The sequence below is a fragment of the Falco naumanni genome, chromosome 4 (assembly GCF_017639655.2).
Source record: "Falco naumanni isolate bFalNau1 chromosome 4, bFalNau1.pat, whole genome shotgun sequence".
Lineage (NCBI taxonomy): Eukaryota > Metazoa > Chordata > Aves > Falconiformes > Falconidae > Falco > Falco naumanni.
In genome coordinates, this window is record NC_054057.1 from 61,609,785 (window position 1) to 61,635,942 (window position 26,158).

Below are 26,158 nucleotides of genomic sequence, written 5' to 3' on the forward strand. Positions count from 1 at the left end.
CCCCTTCCTGCCCCCTTTTTTTGGCCAGTTATAAGGTCATCTCCACATGTGAGGCTGCAGTAATGCTTGGCATCCAGGGCAGAACACCAGCCACCCCCAGAAAGCCTATGTTCATCCAAGCTGCGGTCAGCACAGCTCGGAAGGTAACCAAAGGTACACTGGGGTCTTTACCAAGCCAGCACCCAGAAGGATGAGGAGGTGAGAGCGTCACAAAAATCTCTGCTTGAGTATTTGTCACCAGGGCTAAACCTGGCAGCAACAAGGGGAAGCTGCTCTTCAGCAGCTACCAGGCAGCGCAGCATATTTCATCAGGTGTTCCAGAGTGGCAAGAAAAGAACAAATTAACTCTGTTAATCCCCTACCACTATTAAAAAGCACAAAAAGAGTGGTCCTATGGTCAGTACAGCCACTACAGCATATCTTGGGTCACTGTCATTCCCCCAAGTCCATACCAACCTCAGCAACAGCCCTGGCGTTCGCTGCTCCTGCCCTGAAGGACAGGATTATCCACGTGGTCTGCCAAAGAGATGTTAAGTGATTTCCCTCGCTGACCCCACACTTACCTTCATGGGGTTTTCATCATATGTTGGGGTCCCGAGGTCCATTTCAGCTTCATGTTCAAGGCTGGCATCGTCCCCTGGGCTGTCCCAGGTAGGAGGGTCCCACTGGGTTTGCCTGGAGGAAGACAGAGAGACAGAGGACCATCACCCTCTTAAAAATAACTAGTACCTGCTTATCGATTGTCCCATCAGCAGGAACACCTGCTCTGCACTGATCACCAAACCCCTTAACATGGGTGTAATGCATGGCCCTATCTTGCTATTCATGAGTTTGAGTAGGCTTCTAAGTTGGAGAAGGCTAAAGCCAAGCAAGAACTCAAAAAAGGGAATTCACACTTCCCATCACTGCTGACACTCAATGTGGGATCAAGGGAAGTTTATCCCAGGCATGAAATAAAGAAGGTCAGTGATTCTGGCGTGGAAAGATGGGAGCAATCACAGCAGAGTGGCTGGGGAAGGTGCTGTTTCATGCAGAGTAAGGGTCAGCCCTAGGCACCTCAAGCCAAGTGTTCAGTCACAGGTATCTCATCGACGAAAGGATGCAGACCAAAGATCTTGAGAAAGGCCACAGGAATGAGCAAGAGCTTGAAGGGATGCCACGAGGCTCATCTCATCCATACACTAGAAGAGGCTAAACACAGGGCTAGAGCTCTGCTTGGCTCACTGCACATGGGAAGAAGCCACCAGAGCCTGCATGGGCTTGTCAGGCCAATGCTCAGAGAAGAGCCCCACTGTGCTCAAACCAGGGAAGGATGGGAAGAACTGGTCTGCATTTCCTCAAGGCTGGAAGAGGGGAGTGGGAAGCCATCAGCATCCAAGGGCAAATACAGGACAGTGCCAGGGAGGAACACCACTGACCAGGGAAGGAACACAACTAGGAGAAATCAGGGCCAAGAGGACAGACCGCTGCCTTTGCAGGACTAGGGTGAGTACGGGACTCTCCATCAGGTGAGAGGACTCAGTCACAAACAGGCTAAACAAGAGGGATGCAAAGGACAGCTCCCCAGACCTCATTAGATTTGGAGGTGACCTAACGTGGCAACTATTTGCCATCTTTTGACTCTTGTGTGAAGCCAGGATGTGTGCTCTTCAGCTCAATACAAAGAAATCCTGAAAGCCTGCATCAAAAGAAGCTGCTGGTTTGAATTTCTGGAGGTTTCTGACCTGTATCAGAAACCCTGTCCCACTTCAGGGCTTTTTACTTTTCAGGACATGCTAGGGGGAAGCATGAAAGTCTTATTTCAACAAGCCCCCACGTGTTTCACCGTGCTACTTGATTCTCCAGATACTGCTGAATATCCCTGAGCTTGGACCACTATTAATTTGATTGCCGAGTAGAACAAAATATTTAAATAAGAAGACCTAACAAGTAAGATTTCCTTTCCTGTATTGGCCCCATCCTGTTGGAAGATACACAGTTAAAAGAAGAACTGAAAGAAATCTTCCAGCATGTGTTCCTTGAAAAAGTTCAAGATTAATTATATTCAATTAGTGGCTTCTCATGTAGTTGCAGAAGATGCACAGAAGAGGCATTCCTTGCCAAGGGGGAAGGCTCAGCTGCGTCTCTTCGTCTCATTGCAAGACTTCCAAACCACAGCACAAATCATGAATTTCTGCTCGGCTGTTTTCTTTTCCTTCCTGGGGTTTGAAGCTCTCTTGCTCTGCTGTTGGTGCAACTCTGGATGTGTAAGGCAGCGAAAGAAGTCCAAACAGGGGACTGAAAAGGTCGACTGATGCAAAGAAATGTGTGCAAGTAACAGTAACTGATATCAAGACAGTCAGGACATGTAACAAAATACTCAGGTGTAACCTTTTAGAGAGGTGGATCCCCACAGAGACCTCACATGGAGTTTGAAAGTTAAAAAAAATAATAATTGTTTTCGTAAGTCTAAAATCCATGATATTAATTTTATATGAATTCATAGGTATTGATCCAAAAAACTTGGTACCTTCCAAAACTGATCACAAAGGTGTGAGGAAAACACTGGGAAACTATTTCTTGCTTCAGAACAGACCAGAGGTCTGAAGGCAGAAAAAATGAGGGTGAGAAGACAAACTCTTTGATGCCACATGTCGCAGATCCCAGTGGATCCCTGAGGCATCAAAGACCTCCTGTTCATACAGCACACCTGCTGCAACGCTCGCACACGCGTTAAACCTCCACAGAGAGGGGTTATCTGCCTGGCGCTGCCGTCAGAGCTGCATGGATGTTTCAGAGCATGAAGGGCAGACACGGTCTCTCTCTACCTGTTAATTCTGCTGCTATTTCAGCACCGCGTGGGGCACCTCATATTCAGGCAGAGCGATGAACGTGTCAAAGGATTTAAATCCGACTTGACTAAGATGCTGGGGAGAAATATGTTGCTTTGATGAGATTTTTATTTTTTTGCAATCAGATGTCAGAAGTGGAGCTCCTCACCACCGTGTTACCACAGCGGGTTACAACTCAATGCACGGCTGGAGTCACTGTTCACAAGGAAATCGAGTGCCATCACTTGCAGAAAACAGGGCTCCATCCCTGGGCCACATTTTCGGGGGTGAAGGAGAAGTTTTGAGCAATCTCAGCCTCCCACCCACCCAGCTTATGAGCAGCACCCTGCTGGGTACAGGCTTTGCAGTGCCTAATGAGACTCTAAGGGCTGAACATGCATTTCTCTTCCACCCAATTCCTTCACTTGAGCCATCAGACTCCAGCCCTGACGCAGCCATCACACCCACTTTGTTACCACGCTCACCTCGTTATCGTGCTTACCTTGTTACCACGTGGTAGTAGTAGATCTTCCCCTCTGGATCTCGGGCTGTTTTCCAGTTAGGTGGGAGGACAATTGTTTTGGGTTTTGGAGGGGATGGTGGAGGCAAGTCCAGGAGGTTATTGGTCACCACAAGCTCTGGCTGAAAATAGCACAGAACAGGTGTAGAGAAAGACGTGAGTGGTCGTGAGAGTGCTCAGGGCAACCCTGACACCTCTTCCCCCCATGACAATGACTTTGGTGAAGGTAAAACTTAAAAATTACATTAGTGTTGGCCCAAGAAGCAGAGGGCAGTATCTTCCCCTAATTCTTCATCAGATACCCCAAGCACCCACTCAACCACACCCTGAGCCTGCAATACAGCTGCTTTACCACCCCTGCTCTTAAATCCTCTGTAGTGGATGCCAAAGCCACCATTTCTGATGGAGAGGCTTCAGCAGCAAAAGCAGTCATGGAGTTCCTACACACCCACCCATATGCAGCCTTCTCAGATGTGCCGGCAGAAAGCCCTGAACACAAGATCTGGGCTCAAATCCCACCAAAACACATCCGATGCACACATCCAGCCTGAAAAGCAGCATCCTGAAGGATACCAGCATGCTGCTGCATGTTAAAGTCCTCTGGCTGGTACCACCAATGCTTTCACAGCATCCAGAAGCCACAGGGAATCAAACCCAAAGTAGATGCAGATGAACACTCCCCATCCCGTCTGACCCACCAAGCCTTACCTGCTGGATGGGCTGAGGCTGCCCAGCTGTGACAATTGTAGTTACTGCTGTCGGTGGCTGCACAATGACTCCCTGCGGATGAGCTGTGTAAATCTGTTGGCCTTGGATGTACTGGAGACCTGGCTGGGCATAACTCTGAAATGGAGCACAGAGAATCACAAGTCAGCTTGCTTTAGCAAAAAGCCCTTCACTGGAGGACACAGTACAGTTTCCCTTACTGGGAATCAAATCATGGAGGCCAAAAGAGGATTACAGTCATCGAGGACTAGTAGAAGATAACATCCAAACCAAACAGCAATAACCACTGACTGAGGCGGGGTTCAAGCAAACAATCTTGGCCGATTTGCTGTCCCCGGAGTTGTACAATTGCCTATGTCTCACTTTTTGGAAGAACTAGGCATCGGCAAGATGCTGAATACCAATATCCTTGTTAATGAAGACAAAGCACAAGGAGAAACCACTTTAGCATAGTCATTTGGAGCTCCAGACTGAGCCTGATGGAAGGGGACATGTAATTCAGAGAAAACCTATAAAGAAAGCTGATCTGTTGGGGTTTTTGTTTGGTTTAAGCTGGTAGCTCCAGACTCTGCTTCTAAAAGCCAATGGAAGGCAAACTGACAGCCCTGCATTTTACTGCTTACTTGGTCAATGACAGTGGAAGCTCTTATGCAGAAATACCCATTCATTGGAATCAACAATCAAAAAACCAACATAACTTCTATAAACAGGTTACAAATAATCTCTGTAAGCTGTAAACTCCTGCTTGGCTCCAACAACTACAGCATTTGTACATGGAAAATACTTAAATGTGCTTTTCTCATACTCTTGCATGGGAAGTCATCAGAGAAGTGCTACTGCAGCTTAGTATCAGAGCAAAGCAGGATGCTCTAACATTAAGAGCACTAGCAAAGAGTGAGCAAATAAAGTGGTTTTCCCAGCTGCAGGCTGGTACCCTTCATTTTGCGGGTGTTTTCATGCCATGCCTTGTCTGAAATAGAAATTACCTGTACAATCGGTGGGGTCGTCTGTGAGTAGGGAGATGTCACACCATAAACGGTCTGACAGGTCTGTCCTTGGTAATATATGGCTGGTTGAGACTGGGCTGGCGAGTACTGCTGTTGTACTGCTACAGTCTGCTGGCTGGAATCCCAAACCCCGTAGCTCTGACTCTGCACTGGTCCCGGTGCAGCCACGGGCAGGACGGCCACATTGGGTTCTTGATGGACCACGGTGTCGCTTTGTGCTACATACTGTGGAGTCGTAACCTCCATCGTTGTTGCTACATGTTGGACTACTGGTACCGGCTGAGGAGTAGTTAGGGTTGGTTCTACTGTGTGCCCAACCAAGGTCTGTGGGTGTTCATATGCTGCTGTCGAGCACATCGAATCCATGGTGGGCGTGGGCAGCAGAACTTTTCCAGCATTGGGGTTGCTGGGATCTACATAGGCTTGCATGGGGTAGCCAGGCGGGTAGCCGATAAAGCTGTGGTGGGGTGTGCCGTAGCCCATGGAGTCGTAGGGCAGGGGGGATGTCATCCCCAGGTTTTGCAGTTGCTGTTGCTGTTTCTGGGCTTCCCGCTGGGCAACCTCCTGTTCAAACAGCTTCCTGCGCTCCTCTGTGGACAGCTTGTTGCGATCCTTAAGCCGGGCTTTCTTCTTCGAAGATGCTGGTGTGTCATACCTGGGAGAGGATGAAAAGAGAAGGTTTCGTGAGACCTCAGAAACCCAAAGGTCCAGGGCTCCAGCAGCGAAACAGCCACCACTGATGGCAGCAGACACTGGGGGCCCAAATGCCCAACAGCAGCAACAATTCCTAAAAACATTCGTTTTCAGGCATTTGACCAACCGTGGCAACTCATAGGGAGGAGAAACATCCACTGGTTCCACTTGTCCATGAGGGCAGAGGATGAGCTAAGTGGTCCCACTGGATTTACCAGCTTCAGTTCGGTGCTGAAGCTAATGGTGATGCAAAGATGCAGCAGAAGTGGTCTGGAAGATCTGCTGGGTAGCACCAAGACACCCGGAGAGGGGAGGCAATATCTCAAGGGCCAACAGAGAACCCGGGGAGAGGGTGGAATAAGCAGGGTGCCCCCTGAGCAGGCTGAGGACCCGTGCTGGAGACCCTCTGCCATGGTTTCCCGAAGCGGGACCAGAACAGATGGGTTTTGGAAGAGGCTCTCCAAGAAGGTGCACCTCACACCACAACATCTTCACTCCCAAAGATCAGAGCAGCTCAGCAATGGGGAAAGTACCCCAAATTTGTCTAAGGTTTCCCCCGGCATTGGAGCTGCAGACACAGGCGCATTTGCAGACATGACAAAGAACAAGGGAATTACAAACAGCACGTTTCTGTTTAGAGTTATGCTATTTACTAGACCGCAGATCCAGCTTAAAAAATAATAAAGTGTGGATGGATTTTTTAATTATTTTTTTACAAATAAGAATTTCCATCCCAACACACAGAGCAGCTGGAGGGATTTTTCCAAGGAGTTAAAGAAGGGGAAAAAAAAAAAAAAAAAAAAGCCTAAGGACTTTGATCAGACCTCAACCAAGGAAAATTTCAGATCAAAGGTGGATATTTTGAGAAGTTATGAGTGTGGTAAAATCGGGATTACAAGCAAAAATGCTTTGCAGCCCTAATATAATGGATTCTACAAAGCATCCAGTATATTCTCTATATACTCACTTTATGTTCATGCATTCCATTTACATATCAAAAGCACATTGCTACCAACAGATACACTTAAGATGTTTCCTCACATTCCCAGAGTAGCTGCAAGGGTCTGTTAATGTGAACCTTATTGACATGAAGAGTTCAATTTCAATAATTCAAGTCTTTCCTGGCCCTGCCTGGAGAGTTTACACGAGAGGCAGCTGGCATGAAGGGACAGGCAGAAGAAAACTGCGGGTTTAGTGCAGAGCAAGCCAGCGATGCTCTCTTACTTTGCTCCTCTCTCCACCTATTTTCTTAGTTTGTTAGTTACATGAAGGATTTAATAAGACAAAAGGGGGACATTCAGAGCGAGAAGAGTATCCCCAGAGAAGGATGCGGGCACCCTAGTCCTGCTCCTGGTGAGCACCACTCACCAACAAGGATGTGGCTGCAGGAGGGAAGAGCCAGAGCAGGCAATTCCTCACCCACAAAAGAGCTTCTTCTGTTTAAAATACAAAAAAAATACACTGTTTAGTCCATCCATCTTCATACCTCCTGACACACTGCCGTTACTTAGCTCCACTTTTACCCTCAGACCTCGGTGATGTTTCCATCCTCCAAATGGCTAATTACAGTAGTATAGATTTACATCTTATTTTTTATCCAGATGTTTTAAACTTTCCCAGCCCAGCTCAATACGAGGACAAAAGTTTCCTCATCTGGCTGACTCACCACCAATTGTTCCCTAATTACTAAGTGGCTTTAGATCCTATTTAAGAGGGACAACAGAAAACTGATGACTTTAAAGGAAATTCCTTGGCATTCTTACTGCCTTTAACATGATCTGAAGCCTCCCAGAAACGCATGTAATATTTTCCTTCTTTTAATTAAGAAGCAACTTTCAAGGGAGGAAAATGGCTATCTGGCAACAAGCAGCTGCTGATTCACGTGCTGCCTGCCACCACCATCTCTATTGCTCCTCTGGCTGCAGGAGGGTTTGGCTGTGCCCAGCTGCATGCCTGTGGGACACTGGCGAACAACCCTGGGAGTCAGCACAGGCTCAGGCGCTCAGACAGTGATAGTCTGAATCTATAGGAAAAGGAAAAGGCAAAGGCAGCTTCGTGTGGCTGCCAGGATCATTGCACTGATCTGATTCTCACTTAAAATCTGGGAGAACAGCTAATAATTAAAAACATTTTCTCTTACTGCTTGTTCCTTGAACTGGCCAACTCACCAAGAACAAAAACGTCTATGTCTCATTTACCTAGCCCCTATTTTTATTCTCACCATCCATCCTACTGGACCTGGTCAGCAGATGTACTTTACATGGAAGGGCACAACTCACACTAGCGCAACACAAACTGGTTGCTTTTATTTTCTACTTTATCTTCAGCATCTGCACACACTGTAATTTAAAGTAGCATATACTTTCACTGGAGCTTATAGACTCGGTGCCTTGTTTCCCTAGACAACCTGTGTTTAAAAATCCTTTTTTTTAATATAAGATGTAAGTAAATTTGAAGCCCTCATGCTCCCTTGTATCCATCGCTTGGAAACATATGCAGTGTAAGTGGGCATCCATCAGGCAACAGAGCGCCCACAAAAAAGAAACGCGAAGTAAAATCACTGCAAGGTCTTTAAAACTTAAGAGACACCTTCTCAGCCAAGGCAGCAGGATGCCACCGTTCCCAGGGGAAGGCAGGAGACATGGCACCAACTTGGTGGGGTCACACCTATCACGACTGCTTTCCTTGAGCTCAACGGTTTTGGGGGATATTCAGTTGGTCAAGGAATTTGGTCTGTGTTAGAAGTCCTGCCTGGCATGGGTACTGCCAGCTGGTAGGGGCATGGGCTTGCTCCAAGTTTAAGTTTAGAATAACCCCCAAGTATACTGGGGAGAGGTGAGCAGAAGGGAATGGGTTTTGAAGAACTCAGACAAACTCTGCACTAGGAGGGCTACAACCCTAATTCCTGTGTGAGAGGTGGGTATCGCTTCCCTCATCACCTGTCTAATACCCAAAACATGACTGAAGGCGAAGACTTAGGTTATCTGAGAGGAGAGGCCACCTAACACCCAGGAGCCACGCAACTCCGGCCAGGGAATGCATCTCACCATGCAGGATAAAATCTCCTTCCCTGTCCCTGGGTGTTTTCAAAGATCACCAGGACCACTTTCCCCAGTTTTCACCCAGGATTACCACAGTTCCAACGCTCCCAGCCCAGCAGTCAGACCCGCAGCCCTGCCACCAGTGCCGCCAGATAACTTGCCTGTCCTCTGGCCTCTTTGTTCCTCGCTCATATGCCGAGGATGGAGGGGACAACGAGTCTCTCCGTCTCTTCTTCTCTTTACTTTGGCTCTGCCTCTCGGAATCCCGCTCTCTGCTCAGGATTGGGTTCTTTGGAGTAGGAGTCTGATCCCTGTGGCCAGCTGACTCTCTGCCACGGTCAGCTGTTAGGAAAAATGGGTAAAAGGGAGAGAATTTTTATAATTCAGAGTATTTCCAGCTCTCCCCTCTTGCAGTTTCAGTAGCTTCTGTTAGTTAACGGAGTCTTCAAACGAGGTATAGGCTGCCCTGCATCAGCCTCAGGGCTACATTTCCCATCACCCACTGCTTAGATTATCTTCCCTATTTACAGGAGCCGTTTTCACGGAGTAGGAATGCTGAGTTATGAAGGCAGAACATCCCTTGACATCCCAGACCAGGAAAATTAAGTAGTTTCATAGGAGATGAGTGATATATAGGAAAACATGAATACATACCATTGTTCTCCTTCTCTGCTTGACTCTTCTTCGGGATCCGGTACACCTCCTGCAAAGCAAGCCACAGGCAGGGTCAGAGTTTCAGCTACTGACAAGAACAACCATCTACAGGGCTGCAAGAATCATAGCACGGCACTAATAATTTAACAATTCAATTTTAAAACAAAACACAAAAAAGTCCATGTCTCTTGAAGCAAAGTTGTGGTTTTAGGCAAATTATTGTGGTGCTTTCTATATATTGTCTCTGATCAGCATTTCGTGTTTGCTCAGTGCAGGTGGTTTTCTGGGCCAAGTGTGATGAGCAGTGCTGCAGGACCTACGCTGGCCACCCCACCTGCGGGCTAAGAGCGCCTGAACTCGCAGCTCTGTTGGAACAGTGATCAATGATTTTTGCAATGCAACAAGCCACCCTCCAGGTGCAAAGCTGCTTTCCTACCTCTTTATTTACCAGCCCTGGTGTTCCCCCAGCTGAGTCTCAGTTTGTTGGGGTGTCCATGGTCACCGACCCCTGCCCTGGCAAACAGGGGCATCTGACCTGTCCTCTAATGACACCGAAGTGACGCGCCTGTCTACCACCAGCACCAAAGACCTCTAGTTGTGCCCATGCTGGTCTTCAAGGCAGTTTTAGGCAGTCCTGCGAGAAGCAGGGAGTTGGACTTGATAATCCTTACGGGTCCCTTCCAACCTGAGATATTCTGTGATACAACAGCTGCAGCTTCACCATGTTGGAGAAACAGAGACTGTGCTGGTGGCCATCGCCTCCTCACCCTTCTTGTGGGCTCCCATGGACCATCCCTGGGCTTCCCCCAGCACCTGCCAGCCTCATCAGGGACAAGGTCCACCACGTTCCTCGTGACATTCCCCAGACCTGATGCTTGACATCAGAGTGCCCCAAGGGACAGGAGCCCAAGGCCACCTTCCAGGTCTGAGTAAAACCCTTTGACCGAGCCCCTGTTGAAGGCTGCTGAGATCAGCTACCAACACCCACCACCCCTTCTCCTACAGCAGCCAACTCCGCACCCCACTGCTTATCCAGCTCTGGAGTTCTCAGCACAGGAAAGACACGGACCTTGTTGGAGCGGGGCCAGAGGAGGCCACGGAGATGGCCAGAGGGCTGGAGCCCCTCTGCTGTGCAGCCGGGCTGGGAGCGCTGGGGCTGTTCAGCCCGGAGAAGGGAAGGCTCCTGGAGAGGCTGGAGCACCTTCCAGCACCCAAAGGGGGCTTATAAGAGAGATGGGGGCAGACTTTTTAGTAAGACCTGTAGCGACAGGACAAGGGGGAATGGTGTTAAAATAAAAGAGGGGAGATTTAGATTAGATATAAGGAAGAAATCATTTACGATGAGGGTGGTGAGGCACTGGCACAGGCTGCCCAAAGCAGCTGTGGATGCCCCAGCCCTGCAAACATTCAAGGCCAGGCTGGAGCTTGGAACAACCTGGTCCAGTTGAAGATGTCCCTGCCCACGGCAGGGGGGTTGGACTAGATGACTTTTAAAGGTCCCTTCCAACCCAAATTGTTCTGATTCTTTCTTATACCAAGCTGTACCACCCCACAGAGCATCAGGCACACAGACAACTCCTGGAAGAAGCATCATGCTGCAGATAACCTGCAACTGCCGAAGAAACTCACTTTTCCCATGCATTAAGCAGCCACCCTGCACCCAGCAGCTTTTCATATCCACATTTCAGCTAAGGAAAATACATTTGTATTATATATATAAAATAAAAATATATTCTGAGCTCCCATGTTTCAGCCTAAGAAAATACATTTTCCTTTGGTGAGATAAATGAAAGCATAAGAAACTGTTGTTGTGGTCTGTTCACAAGACAAAACCACTTCAAAAGAGCTGGTAAAGGTTAAAAAAAAGTGATTTTGGCCAAGATTTTACTTTTTTTAAATACCTATTTTGCTTTTCCATGGAGCCTGAACGCAACACTGCCAACATGTGCAGTTTGAAGCACCTGCAACTACACTCTCATGTATGCTGTGACTTCTTCCAGGGCTCAGAGGCACTAGGAGTCTAAAAATGTGCCCTGTTAAAATTATTTCTATTTATTTACATGCTTGCTATGGACCAAGGGGCAGAAGCAGGAAAACCAGGTCAGGAGAGTCCAGAGCAGAGGTGTGGGATGCAGAAGCATTCCTAGTGCTCCCCTTTCCCTACAAACCCTTATTTTTCTGAAGCCCAGGCATGCTGCCTGTGCCCATCTAGCTCGACCCAAGCCATGCCAAGCTGGGGAACCCCCCTGACCACGGAGCAGCAGATCCACAGGGACCAGGGCAGGGAGGAGGACCTGGTGAGATCACAGCCACCACCTGTGTGCTCTTAACGTCAGGTGGGCGCCGGGGGCTCAAAGCAAAGCAGGTTCTGATGCACACCCAAGGCACCTCCAAGACCCCAAAGCCCAGCGCTTGCTGTACCACCAACCCCCTGCCTGGTTTTGGTCCCCCTTCACATTCCATCCCACCCACAGCACTGAGAGAATTCCCCATTAAACACACTCAGACTGTTACTCATCGCTTGTAGCATTTTTGACCTCTTAATACCTGAATGCTAGCACGATTCCTGGTACTAAGTCATGTATTTTAAACCAACCCATGTTTCTGCCGTCTGTGTTTCAAGGCAGGTCATGGTTCTGAAGCCTAAGCAGCACCCAGCTTAGCTGCAAGCCTGCTGGCAGAATGAATGAGGACAAGAGATTTTTGCTGTGGGGCTTACAGTAAGCAGCTGCTTTTTGAACCAGGTTTTGTGTGCCTTGCAAGGGTCTTTAGGGCATCCTCTGACTACCTCCTTTAATTACCCTGCGTGATCCTGAAGTGTATCACATGAAACCTCTCTCTGTCTTTACTTTCCATCATTATTATCTGCACTAATGACCTCTCAGCTGCACACACACAGCCCCCTGCCTGCACCACTGTCCCCCAAGATTTCTGCCCATGCTGCTCCGTCACCTGCGCTGGTCTCCTGGGAAAGACCAGGCCCTTGGCCCAGGATGATGGCAGGCTGCAGCTGCAGCACTGTCAAGAGATTGCTAAAGAGAAGGGGCTGCTTTGCAATGGGAAATTACAAGAGATGTTACAGCACTTTTAATTATTTGTTGTTTTTCTGACCTGCCAGAAGCCCTGGGGTTAGGTATCTCGCTCCGTGCCTTATTTGGAACTCCAGGCAGAGATGGCACCACAGGGAGAAAGGGGAGAAGAGGAGCCTCAAAGAAAGCAAGGGCAGAAGAGTGCATTTTGCTAAGGCAACAGGTAAGCCCTTGCAACTTCAAGTTATTTGAGCCAGAAACCATTTCTCATATATATACAGATGGCACACTACATGTTGCTGAATCCCAAAATCCACGTGAGCCGGAATAACTCATCAATACCGTTCCATTGACATAAAACGGGAGAGCACTTGGACTCAGACTTGCAAATGCTGGGACTGGGACTGCTGCAGTTCAGCGCAGCATCCTTGTTAAATGCTGCTGGATTATGCAGCAACGATTATTATGATGCCACATTAAACTGTGTATTGCTACAGATTATGTTTTATTAGCCCCACAGCGCTCATGATTGTACTTCTAACTGCAATAATCTGACACTCAAAGTATAAATGACATGTTATCATACTAGTGATCCTACAGCATGTAGAATATATAGAGAGGTTTTACAGCATTACTGACTGTCCAAGTGCTGGTAGCTTGGAAGAAAAACCCTGGTTTTTTTTTAATTCCAGTTTCTATCAAGCCCTTGCTCTGTTCCCTTCATGAAGTAATATAGTAGTTCACAAGAATACCCACTTATTTGAAGCAGCATGTGATGAACCAGCTATTATGTGGCTGAACATGACCAGTATGGTCCTGCAATAGGAAATAAGACCAAATAAACCAAATACGAAAAATCAAAGAGAGAATGTGGGGTGGCCCTGATGGAGGCTGCAGCTGCACCCCAGAAAAAAGACAATTAATTCAGAAAAAATATACTCAGCGCTATACAAAGTTGTTCTGGTGCAGTGTGCTGAGATCTTGGCTTTCCCAGGGCAGGATTTGTGCTTTCCTATGACCAGATGTGGAGCAAAGCAAAAACCTCAGCAAAGCCACCTCCCCAAGTCCATGACCATCAGAGCCTCCCAACAGTGTTAAATCTTCATATTTGATGCGATGCCACATTCACCCATCGTACCTTGATGCCTCGGGGGAAAACCAGCAGGGACCTTCCCTAGAGCGCTAAAATATCCTGTAATTTAAGGCATGGATGAGGCAGAGGGGAGAAAAAGATTCATTAAACTGTTACAGGGGGAGTGAAGGCTGCTTCAGGTTGGGTATTTAAAGCTTCCCTACTCTCAGACATACGGAACTTTACCTCAACTTAACTCTCAACCTTACATAGTGTTCATTTTCTAAATAACCCCCCGCTTGATTTTTTAAAGCTGGTTGGAAAGTAGTTGACTGGCATCTCTGCTGGGCTGCCCAGCTGCACCAGACTGCATCGCTCAGTAGCAATGTGTCTACCTCCAGCAATGGATTTAACAAGACAGTCCAGGTTTGCGAATCCCACTTTTATTGTGTTAGGAAAAAAAAACCCCATGTGCCCTGTCGGCTAAGAAAATATATTTTCCCTTGGTGAAACAAATGGAAGTATAAGAAACCCTGTTGTGGTCTGTTCACAACACAAAACCACTTCAAAAGTGCTGCTGAGGGTTAAAAAAAAAAGTTATTCTGGTCAAGACTTTTTATTTTTTTAAATACCTATTTTGCTTTTCTGTGGAACCTGAACACAATGCTGCAAACTCATGCAGTGTGAAGCATCCATGAACACATATGCCATGACAAGAGGCATTAAGAGTCTGTAAATATGCTCTTTTAAAATTGTTCTTATTTATTTACACATTTGCTGTGGATCAAAAGACCCCAAATCTAGTGTGTTTTTAACTAAATGCCAAGAAACAAGGCAGCAGCTCACTGTTTGGAGTGGGGAGGGATGTTGAAGCAGCCAGCTGGGACAATAAAGCCTATATAATGCTATTTACACGCCATCCAGCGGTAGATCATTTTGCCTCTTACTGCCTCGTGTGGGAAGGACCACAAGCACAGGTTCTACAGACACAAAAGCACTCACCAGCAACAGGTTTTCTCTATTTATTTTCTCTCTCCCACATCACTCCCCACAAAAAGTTCATTCTCAGACACACCGCAGAGCGGCACGTTCAAAGATCTGCCCCACGTTTGGCCTGAACAATGTTCCCACCAGCAGAGAGAAGGTGTGATGAGGAGCCACCAAGCTGTGAGATGATGGATGAACCAGCCAGGACAGCTGGCAAGTGGAGGAAGAGCTAAGCTAGACCAGCCTCCCCTGCTCCTAAAAAGACTTTCCATTAAATAGCAGGATGTGCAATGGGAAACTACCGTACAAAGGGATCAACAGGAACAGGAGAAGGACCTGAGTAGGTGGACTTGGCAAACACAGCACTGCTCACTCCTGCCACATGTTGGTTTAGGTTCACTGTGACATTGAAAGCTCAGCTGCTGAAGCTAAGAAATACAGCGATTTCAACTCAACAGAGATAACTGCGTCTAAGTTTTGAGGTCAAAGACAGCTGAACATGCAAGGGGCAAGAAAGCACCTGCCCTCCCTAGGAAGGAGAAAGCACCTTCCTCTGAAAGACACGGCTGTGACCACAGCAACAGGAGGCACTGGAGGGGGAAAATGGGTGAAGCTGTGGCAGGATCCATCCCATCAAATTAGACTGCCCTAACAAAGGTCCAGGTGGCTCAAAATACAAGATAATTATGAACTGGGGAGTGAGCTACGTCTTGCTAGAGAACAGCTACAGATCTACTCAATAGGCTGCAGTGCCTCCAGCATCAGTCTGGGGGAGATGGAGGCAGCAGAGTCTTTGAACCAGCAACCAACAGAGGAATATGTCAAAATTGCTCCATGAAAACCAGATGGTGGTCAAACCAGACACAAGCCAAGGGGAACTCCGAAGAATAGCCTGTTTTATTTTTGGAAACGGAAGCTGCTGGCTTCAAGCGTGCACAATGCTGAATCAATGCAACCACCACTAACAGAGTCCAAATGGCTCTCTACCTTCCAGAACAATTTTTAATAAGTTGCACAGAAAATTAAATGTAGAAAGAAAAGTGATACAAGTCTGTTACAAAGGAAAGAAAAGTAAAAAAAAAATTCCAACCACGATTTAGGCTGTCCAGCTGCAGACACAAAACCATCCTCGGGTTGGGAGAGGCAAAAGAGCTGCAGAACAGTCTCAAGACTCAAAGGATGTAGTGGTAGGAAAGGAACATTGTACCTAATGAAACCCTCACCAGAAATCTGTTCCTTAGCTGCCAATTATTTCTGATTTAATGCAACTAAGCTGGAGAAGACCAACAGACACCAACAACGGGCAAAGGGAAACAACAGTGCAACCAGGTAGAGGCTCATCTTGTGTTAGTGCCAAGGCAAGTACAGCTGGCAGCAGGGTGTTCTACGCCGACCTGTGCCAGCCTGGCCTCACACCCATGCTTCAAAACCTCTGCTGCCCAACCAGGGACCAAGCGCATTTCTCCTGAGGCTGAAGGGATGAACCTCACACCTGGATGCAGAGCCTGCTGGAGCTTGCCACATTTGCCAGGACTCATGCACCCAAAGCCAAGATGACCTACAGACTGTGCTGTCTCACCTAACTGCCCTGGAGTCCTCTGAACTTACGTTGTTGATTTGCTGAAGAAACACCACATAACCAGATCAGTCCCCTCCCAGGCTGGATACCCAATGCTCTGCCCACTAGGGCTGGATTTCCTCATCCTTGCTCTCCTCCCTCCTGTGATGTTCCTTTCCTCTCTTCCCTCTGCAGCTCCCCATCCCCTCTGCATGAGCATAAAGCTCCAGCATCACGCCAAGGGAGGGAGGAAAGCAAGAGAAGGACTAATGCCATGACATCTCTGCTTGAAGGCCAAAAAACCCCACCATAAAAAACAGGCTGGCCACTCACCAGTGCCTATTGTTTTCATGAACTATTTCTTGCTCTGAGTTATAACAAATTATAAGCCTCCTAACTAAAGCATGTGATGTGCGTGCCAGAGCGAGAGGCAGTCACACCAGGACGGCTTGTCTGGGAACAGGACAGGCAAGAGCAGCTTCACAGGGCTCTCCTATCAAGATATATCAGATGTGATTTGGAAAGAATGTCTCAGGGGAAGACAAAAGCTCGGTTTGCCTGAGCGACCCAAGCTCTGCTATACCTATTCAGGCTGGTAATTAAGCTCACAGAACAGGCATTTTTGTTGCAAAAGAGAAAGTCTACCTTGGCCAAAGTTGGGGTAACACCTCAGCCTTGAACTCCAAGTCACTGCTAAATACTTGTGAGGACAGAAGTGTCCAACCAAAACCTGTTAAACCCAAAACACTTCAACTCTTTCATATTATTTTTCTTAAAACATCTTCTCCAACTCATAAGGGCAAGATCTGGGGATCCTCACAGCTACAGCTCCTACCTGCCCCCCCCCCCCCCCCCCCCCCGAAGGTAAGGGCATCCTCTGCCCACCCAGGGGTGGAGGAAGATGCCAAAAGCTCCATCCCACCTGCAGCAGAGCAGTGCCCAAACCATGCTAGCATGGTGGGGTGCTCTGCAGCAGCCAGCACTGCCACGCTGGTTGTGTTCATGCAGCATTAGTCAGCCGGCAGAGCATGCAGGTTTGCCACGGGACAGATTTTAGACCTGTTGACGGGTCATGACAAGACGCCTACAGCTTTGCTAGTGGAGCTGCTGGACCTCAAGGCCCTGCTTTGGCGTAAACAGCAAGGAAATCCCAACACCCAGACCACCCTGAAATACTAACACTATTAAAGCACATGCTATGCTTGAAGGTAAATGTACTCTCCTGTCCCTCAGCCTTAACTACTGAAATGTAAGCCATCAAAAGGACGCTGAGAAAAGCTTGCCATGCTTGGCAGTGCTGACCCTACCACCTGTTCCTGTGATGCCAAGAGGGTAGAGCACTGGGTCTGCTGGCCGTCACGCTGTTTGTTGCCTCCATCCTGGGTATGGCTGTATGGATCAGTCCACGGAGCCTTACCTGAGTGCAATCCTCGGGCTGGAGTGGGCTAAGGTGCCTGGAAGAACCACACTGAACCACCACGTGTGCCCTTGCTGGTTGTTCACCAACCAGTCTGTGCCACTCAGAGTGAGTTTTCAGCATGGGATAAGATATGCACCGCTTCCTCAGAGAGCGGGAATGGCATGCACAAGCCCAGGCTGAAAACTTACCCTGCTGGGGAGTGTGAGTGTGTGTTGCAGTGGGTATGACTCCTTGTGGGTTAAGGAGTTGGAGTGTATGAGCCCTGTAAGCCAAGGACTTACAAGTCCTGTGTATAGAGGTATAGAAAAAGATAGCTCACTTAATCCTTTCATGCCAGGAGTTGGGATTTTCCCGGAGCGACGTCCATTGCCGGCAATGGACGCACCAAAATAACGTCGGCATCAATGAGTTAACCACCTCTGTCCTCTTTTCACCTATTATATTGCTCATGCATCATCCAGCTTCCCAACCATCTTCCCGCTTCTTCACCGTATGCACGCTATGTCCTCTCCCTTCTTCAGCACGGAGTTGAAAATGGAGTTGAGAAAAGGAGACCCATGGTCAGCTCCTTGCTGCCCTGAGAAGCTAGATGGAAATGGTTGAAATTACAAGGGGGTCATCAGCAAGACTGGAGAGGACATAGCTTAAGTTATGAGGTTTCAGACCCTCCCACCCCCCCATCCAATGGCAGTTACTGCAGGATGTTCCACCACTCAAAACAAAACCAGCTTTTAAAAAGCTTGGATGTGCTGGAAAAGGCGACTGGCTCTTGCCACTGGGATGACTGGGTTTTCCAAGGTGACTATCTATCCCCCTTCTATCTAAAGCATCACCTGGCCACCTTAGTCTTGTCTTTTAGACATCAGCCACCTCCGGGCTGGGCTATGGTGGCACCCTGCATCTTAACAGGTGACAGTCGGACAGAAGCAGTTAACTCTTAGTGCTATGATAAAGGCTGGGACGGAATGAATCCTCAGGTCACACTTTGCCCACAAATGCTTTACAGGAGTTTTCACAGACCCGCAGCATGGTTCTGCTTTTTTGGGCTGGATTTGCTGGGATTATTACAAAGCTAGAGTTTGTGAGATAAAACCCCATCCCTATGACCAGGCACACATACTGCAACAGGCTGTTAGCACCCTTGCAATGACCTGAGATTAATTAACAAGTACACAGAGAGGGTGTGAATCCACATCTTAAATAGCAACTATGATGGGTCATGACTCCACAGCCTGACCAGGGGCTACAGCAAAGGTCTCTAGATACCCAAGGCTGAGCTCCTCCCAGCTCAAAAGAAAACACCAGTCTTGGTGAGAAAATGACACTGTCAGATCAAATTTGGTCTCAAACCAACATTTTGGAGGAGTCACTCATTTTGTGAGACTTCACGCTTTTCATTAAGCCTTTTTCAACATTTTTTCTGTGCTGTTTCAACTTTAAACACTGCAGCATGTGATCCTGGAAGCGAACATGCCTGGTTGCAAACAGAAAACTGAGCCTGGGTAGTCCAAAGCAAGTGTATCTCCAAAGCGGTATAGGACTCAGACTTGATTTAGCTTTCAGTTAAAACAATCCCAGGTATTAGCAATGGATAGAAAAGGACTCTCAATTTAATCATAAATTCAATCTGACAGTATCACTTCAATAAATAAAACTGTGAGGCTCACAAAAATTTTTAACTCTGCAAATTAAAATCTAGTTAATAATCAGATCCACCTGGTAAGGGGTGGGCGGGGGGGGGTGGGGGAAGAAAGAAACACAACCTCACTTCTCTGTAGAAACTTCTTTTAGTCATTTGTACAGTAAAATCTCACCTCTTCTCCCACTAAGCTTTATGGCACAAATGATTATGCTCAAATTCTGCAAATGTTCAAGAGTATCTGATTCTTCTGAAAAATTCAGAGATTAAGGTAAGATTTCTCTTAAATCTTATGTAAAACTCTAAATACTTTTTATAAATGCTAATTTTTGTAGCTACAGTTGCTGAACGGTACAAGCAAAGGTTCACAGACTCAAAGTTGCGGTCTCCCCCACCTGCATGTGGCGCTGTGGTATGCCTAACACCCATTATTTTTATTACCCTCTTCTAAATCATTGCTCGTTATCAGATTCAATGGGTAGATAACATCTTTAGTTAGATTAATGCATCATAAAAGATAAAATTGCTTAAAGACTACTTCCAATAATTAAAAATGGGCAGACACTTGATTAAGGGAAGGGCAGAAGACCCTCCACAACCTTTCCCACCAAGACCACACCATGCAAGAAGCATGGCACTACCTTCAATTCCTTTGCTGGATCCTCAGCAAATGCTGCTTTTACACCTATTAAAGTGTAAAAGCAACTTAAAGGCTCCCACCCATCTCACTCTTGAATATGTTATAAGAAATATAACTCTACAGAAGCAGCAGATGGACAAGAAGTTTCCAAAGAGCTAAAGAAACCCCAAAGAATGCTTGAAGCGCCCAGTGGTGAGTTACTGGAACATCAGCCTATGTCCCACCAAAAAAAGCTGTTGGCTGAAGACCAAGCGGCCAAGGTGGCCACTTAATGGTGCGCAGGGACAGGGGCCTGATTCCAGAGAAGAGAAGGCAGCCTGCAGCCAGCAAGCCCTTCTCTTAAAGATGTTATCTGCTCAAGGAAGACCTTGATGGGAATGAAACTGTAAGCAGCTGCATACTCTAGCAGTCTTTAAAGGCTCAAATAACGCCCACAAATCTGAGTATTTACCCGATCTAAACACCAACTGCAAAAATCAGAGGTTAACCCAGCACAGCTATCAAGAGAATGCAATATGGCCAACAGACCGGTTTCTGGAGGCTCTGTATGTTGCAGATGAAAAGCAGATGTTAACAGGCCAGGAAACACTGACAATTTTGTGATAATAGAATTTAGGAGTAGACGGTCCATTAATTTGTTTCAACATTGACCAATACTGGGCCACTTCAACCAAAAATGCATGCGGCGCTGCCACTAGCTTCTTTTAATGATCAGCTGAGAACAGAACCTCAATCCCTTAGAGCTGTCCTCCCCCTGAACAGCCTAAACAGTAAATGGAAGACTAAGGTGTCTTTGTGGTGCCCAAACTGAACTGTCTGCTGTTTTCAGAGTGCAATGCACCGACACCTGGAAATCTACTGTAAGTCATGTACAGGGTGGTTTGTGGTGGAAGGATATATATAGAAAGCACCTGGAAAAGTCCTTTTGCATAGAAAAGGCAATCTTGTCAAGCATTTACTGACAGAACAGTAACTTAGCCCTGTTTGTACTGAACTGCAAACAACTCTGCATCTTCCTTAGCAAGAGCAGAGGTGGTGTAGCTGCAGGCAGGTGCTTCTTACCTTGAGCTCCTTCCAGTTGTCGAGCAGCCTTGTAGCCAAGTCGCTCACATCCACAATTTTGTCTGTTTGTTCTTGGCTTCTCTCACTCTCAACGTCAGAGACACCTTCCTCTTCATCTTGAGATGGTGTTTCCATTGTAATGGGCTCTTCCAGCTTCGCACCGTTGCCTTCTTTGACCTCTGCTTCAGGCTCTGCCTCCAGCTCCACAGTTTGGGGTTTGCTGCTCTCCATCGTCACATCAACAGCAGCTTTGATCTCCTGCTGCTGCTGCTCCTCTGGCACCTCCACTGGGGTACCCTCCAGCTGGTCCAGGTCCTCTTTGCCCTCCTTCCCTTCCAGCTCACTGGTTGTATCTGAGATGGCACTGTCCATGCTGTTTTCACTTATAATTTTCAGCCTTCGAAATACCAGCTTCTTGGGGGTGTCCATGTCACCTTCTGTGCTCTGCTTGGTGGAAAGATCTGGTGTGTTGAGCGGTGTGTGAGCCCGTGAGGTGTTCTCGCTGGAGTAGCCATCCCCTTCGCTGAGCTGTGGGACAGCAGTCTTGGTCTGAGCCCAGCGCTGGATAACAGGAAGCACTTTGCTCTCCTCCAGCATGTTCTTCGTAGGTATAGGCAGGAGCTCTAGTGTCTTCATAATCTAAATGCAAAGACAAAACCCACATTGTTAGAGCCATCAGAATTTAAAGGTGTCTCCAACCTGGAACAATTTCCTTTTCTCAGTAAGAGGTAACTCTGAAACATCAATATGATGGTGACAGGTCATGGGTCAGGAACAGCTGCATCCCTTCTCAAAGCTGAGCTGCAGAGATGAACTTCTGCTGAGAGCAAATAAACTATGAGTGGGTGGAAAACAGTGAGCACAAGTATTAAGCAATTAAACTAATTTAGCAATTGGTTGCAATTAAACTGATTTCAAAGAGCTCAGACTCTTCCAGTTGGCCATACCCATTCCTAGGACAAGCAGTACAACAATACAGCTGTCAGATGTACCACATGAAAGAAAACCTGATCAGAAACATTAAGATGTATCTGCAGTCAAAACAGAAGAGATTTGCCCCAGACAAAGTGCTGTGTGCTGCAACAGAAGCTGGAGTTGTTACTGGCGTCAGCAGGAAGGAGACAGCCTGCTGCTTGTGGAGTGAAACCTTAAGCACAGAGAGATATGGACAACTGGGGAGCTCCAAACCACAAGACAAGGCAAGCATGCTCTGACCAATGGTACTTCCAGCTGATTTAATCTGGCCCAGAAAATAAGGCTGCTGCTAGCACCTGCACTCCCAGTACCACAACACTTCTACAGTACCCAGTAAGGCAGTCCCTGGAAGACCTATCCTCCTTTAGACACTGGGAAACACCCGGAGGTACCAGGTGATGAAGCCAACACTGTCAGAGACCCCAGCACATATGCTACAGTGCTTTCCCCTGGAGACCAGTCAAAAAGCATAGCCTCAGGTGGGTTCTGTCCAACGTCTGAGATGAGAAGAGAATCAAATTATTGAAAAGATCTCCAAAATCCTTTCACAAAACCTGTCAGTGGGAATGGGGATTGCCGGCACAGACAGAAGCACCAGACATTATATGAGCACAACCTTTTCAGGATCCAGCTAGTGACTTCAGCAATGTGTCTCCCGAGACCTGGCCCCAAACCCCTGTTTTTGAAGCAAGAGATAGCCACCCCTTCTTACAGGGCTTTGTAACTTGTTAATTTTCAAAACCAGCCCTCCAGGAGTAAAGGACAGAAAATGGTTTATGGTATTATGATAATTTCTGCCACCGGCATCTGATGGCCAAAAGACCTTTTTTTTTTTTTTTTTTAATAACAGGGTTTTTAAAAAAAAAAAGCTGGAAAAAAAGCTAAGTGTGGTCTGGCCCCTACTACAAGCCTCACTGGCAACTCAGTAAAGAATTACCTGGATTTTAAAAGAATATTTCCAATCCACAAAAGCCCACTAAAGTTGACAGTAGCTTGTGACCAGGCACATTGAGAGTGGAAATGAAGCCACCACTACCACAGCAATTCAGCTTCCCTCCTGAACCTTGCAGGGTTGTCGCTCTGGGTTTGAGATCAATGAGGCTGAGTGCTTGAATCTATTGTAGGGGAAAAATGGAGTCTAACCTTAACTGGACCATCAAATTCTCCAAAGCTAGATGAGTCAGAAGCAAGCTACCCAGCAGCTCTGCAATGCTATGGCACCTGTACATCAGGGAGCAAGGAGGGTAGGCACTATATATACAAAAATCCAGAGCTGAGATTCCCTTGGAGCAACAGTTTAAATATCTATAAAGTGGGATGGATCCTACCTAGCCCAAAGAAGAAAAGACTACAGTCCCGAAGGGGAATAGCTCAGCTCCCTCCAAAGAGCAGCTACTGCAGCAGATTAACTCAGCCCCCATAATTTTGGTCTCAAAAGCTCCTTCTGCAGCCTCACGAGCAGTGCCTCCCCATACAGCAGCACAGGGGTGACGCACCGCAGTGAGAGAAACCTTGACTCGGCACCTGTCAAGCAGTTCTGCTTTGCCTAGAAGTACTGAAAAGCCACAGCACATCAGCAGAAAACTGGAGGCACCCACTGAATCCATGCCTTGCACACAACATGCATGGCCCATCAGCAACACGCTCTGCACAGCGTAAGGCAGATGAAGTATGGGTAGGTCTGCTCAAACCCTGCAAGTCAGTGAGATCTGACTTAACAGCAGAGACCCCTTACCCACTACCACCAAAGTATTCCAGGTATTTACAGCCAGGACTTTGTCTAAATGATGGGTGAGGACTAGGCCATGGAACCAGTGGCCTTCCTATAGGACATCTGCTGCCCCCCTCCCTACCAGCAGCACAGGCACTTCAAAAGAGGCACAGACGCCATCTTATTAAGCCTGGTATCAAGCTGAACTCCAAAAACCTTCAGGTATCCTCATCCCACTCTAAGAGCTGAAGGCTCACAAAAGCATGTGAAGACAGCTCTTCATCCTCTTGATACCAACAGCACCCATTTCTCAGAGGGAACACCTGAACCCACAGAGTTAAAAAAGAAAAAGGCATGAGCCAGACATGATTTGTTCAGAAATGCAAAGTACTGGCTAGGAGGTAAAAAACATGCTGACCTAAAGAAGTAGGGTTGGGAAGGGTTGTCACCGTTTCTGAAAAACACAGAAGTCAGCAAGAGGAGAGGCTGAGCTCTAGAGATCACACAGCTTCTGCTTTTTGCTCAGGATGCAGGACTGTGTGCACCTCTCCAGACTGCATAGCAACTTTCTTGTAGAAGCCTCTTTAATAAAGAAGCTTCCAGATGTCTTTTTTTATGCAATGGCAAAGTACATACAGAAAACAGAAATATTCAAGTTTCACTTCAAACCATCAATACCTCAAATTCCCTGTGCTGTTCAGCACGGAACAAACAGCAACGGTCTTTAAGTCTGGCTCATGTCTCTATCTCAGAAATCTAAGTAAAACCACAAAAATAAATTCTTTCCATATATTAAAGATCTCCCTTAAAGCAGAAGTTTTAAGGCTTAGTTCTGAGGATACCCGAGTGTGTTTTCATGAACACTTGGCATATAATAGGTACATTAGAAGAAAAAGAAAACCGTTATGTTTCTGAGCAGTTAGCAAAGCTATTAGAAAAACTTCAAACCCGAGGGAATTACTGACCTCCAGCTGCAACTTCAGGTTATTAGCAGTGCTTCCTCTCCCATCGCCCAGCTCTGTCATCCAAATCCAGAGGAGAGATAGGCCGTGACACTCCAGGAAGGACTTCAGGCAGGACTGCGAGTGCGTGTTCTGGACAAGCCAAAGTGCAAGACAGCCCGTGGGGACAGTCAGAGACTTAAAGGCAAAAATCCCTTGAATTTCCACAGGCTGATATGGCTAACTGCTAAACTGGGCCTACACTACCTGCGAAACCCACGGCAGAAGCCAGAACCAGGCACCTGCTGCGAGCAGCGCAGGGCCCGGCTGCCGGAGTGGCAGGAGTGGCAGCAGTAACCGACGCCGGGCCGTTAGCGCCGTTAGCGGCCGTTACCGGGGGTGGGGCCCGGCCCGGGGAGCAATGCCCAATGGCAGCGGCCTGCACAGAGCAGCGCCTGCAGCTCATCTGCACCCAGCCACAGGTAAAAACGCTGAATAATCTTGGAAATAAGACAGCTGTGGTTCTAAACTAATAAATTACTCTGTGTCTAAACCCTTACGTACAAGGAATTTGCTTCTAGAAACAGGAGACCTTTCTCCCACCTTCCCCCCCCCCCCCCCCCCAAAGAGTTCCAAGACACTGCTTTAACAGGACCTGGATCTCTGCCCTTCAGCCCCGTCCTCCTCACCTGTATGAGCTTGAGACAGGTGAGCTTCTGCTCCAGTGTTTCGATCCGAACCATCAGCCGGGATAAGCTGAGAACTTGGTTCTTATCGGAGAGACCCTCTCCATTCTCCAGCAGTGCTTCCAGCTCCCCGTCCACCTACCACAGCCAAAGAAAAACAACTCTCAGGTCGTGCCAGGCTCGTGCCACCCTACCTGATGGCAGAGGCAATCCGTTCCCTGGGTTTGCGAGCCCAGAGAAGCCTCTCCCAAGCCATTTGCCCATATGGAAAAGAAGCCTGGCTTTAATTGGACTCAAGGTGGTTGGGCTTCTTTTATCTGGCCTATTACAGGGGTTTTTTTAGACCTCAAACCCTGTAACAGGAGCACGCTGTTCCCACCAGTTGTGTTTATACTGGGGACAGAGGACAACCAGTTGCACTCCCAGCTGGCACCCATGCAGGAATCCCTCGACTCCAGCACCCACCTCCCCTGACGGTTGCAGATGTATACATCTAATGCTGCACGGAGGAAATTCCAGGTGCATGCACCAAAATACTCCCAGTCGCAAGTTTATTTTTTCATGTAGGAAAACAGATGTGCACCAAGAGATTATCTTTAATTGCAGACAGATTTACTTCTTTAAATACCTAATGGGTATTTATAATATTTAGAACCAGAGGCGCATTCACGGACACCAAAACATCAACTTTCAGAATTCAGCCTACTGCGCAGTGCCACCAATTAGCATTTTAAAGCACCTTATAACTGACTTATAATTTCTTGGCTTCCCGACTCTCTGATACAGTAAATAAAAATGAAGCTGGCATTTTTAGAAGGTAGCTTCTCCCAAAAGAGCAGGTAACAAACCTCATCTGTAGGAACAGAGGTTTGTACCTTCTTTATATCTTTACATTTTAGAGGAAGCAAAAAGAGCCCGTGCAGTTTCTTACAGCAGTCTGCACCCAGGAAGAACTCCTTCAGACTGCTTTGCTCTGACTTCTTTCCA

At 47.3% G+C, this 26,158-nt stretch overlaps 1 protein-coding gene across 2 annotated transcripts in view; it reads right to left on the reverse strand.

Moving 5' to 3' along the window:
- Positions 1–26,158, reverse strand: part of SETD2 (SET domain containing 2, histone lysine methyltransferase) — a 68,090-nt gene that overhangs the window by 7,196 nt on the left and 34,736 nt on the right. For both annotated transcript variants that reach the window (XM_040589721.1, XM_040589722.1), the window contains exons 10-18: positions 25,175–25,309; positions 24,510–24,638; positions 20,859–21,497; positions 9,452–9,500; positions 8,959–9,139; positions 5,043–5,718; positions 4,039–4,173; positions 3,313–3,452; positions 564–675 (exon numbers count right to left, since the gene is read on the reverse strand). In XM_040589721.1, the coding sequence (XP_040445655.1) occupies positions 564–675; positions 3,313–3,452; positions 4,039–4,173; positions 5,043–5,718; positions 8,959–9,139; positions 9,452–9,500; positions 20,859–21,497; positions 24,510–24,638; positions 25,175–25,309 (2,196 nt within the window). The remainder of the gene's footprint in view (positions 1–563; positions 676–3,312; positions 3,453–4,038; positions 4,174–5,042; positions 5,719–8,958; positions 9,140–9,451; positions 9,501–20,858; positions 21,498–24,509; positions 24,639–25,174; positions 25,310–26,158) is intronic.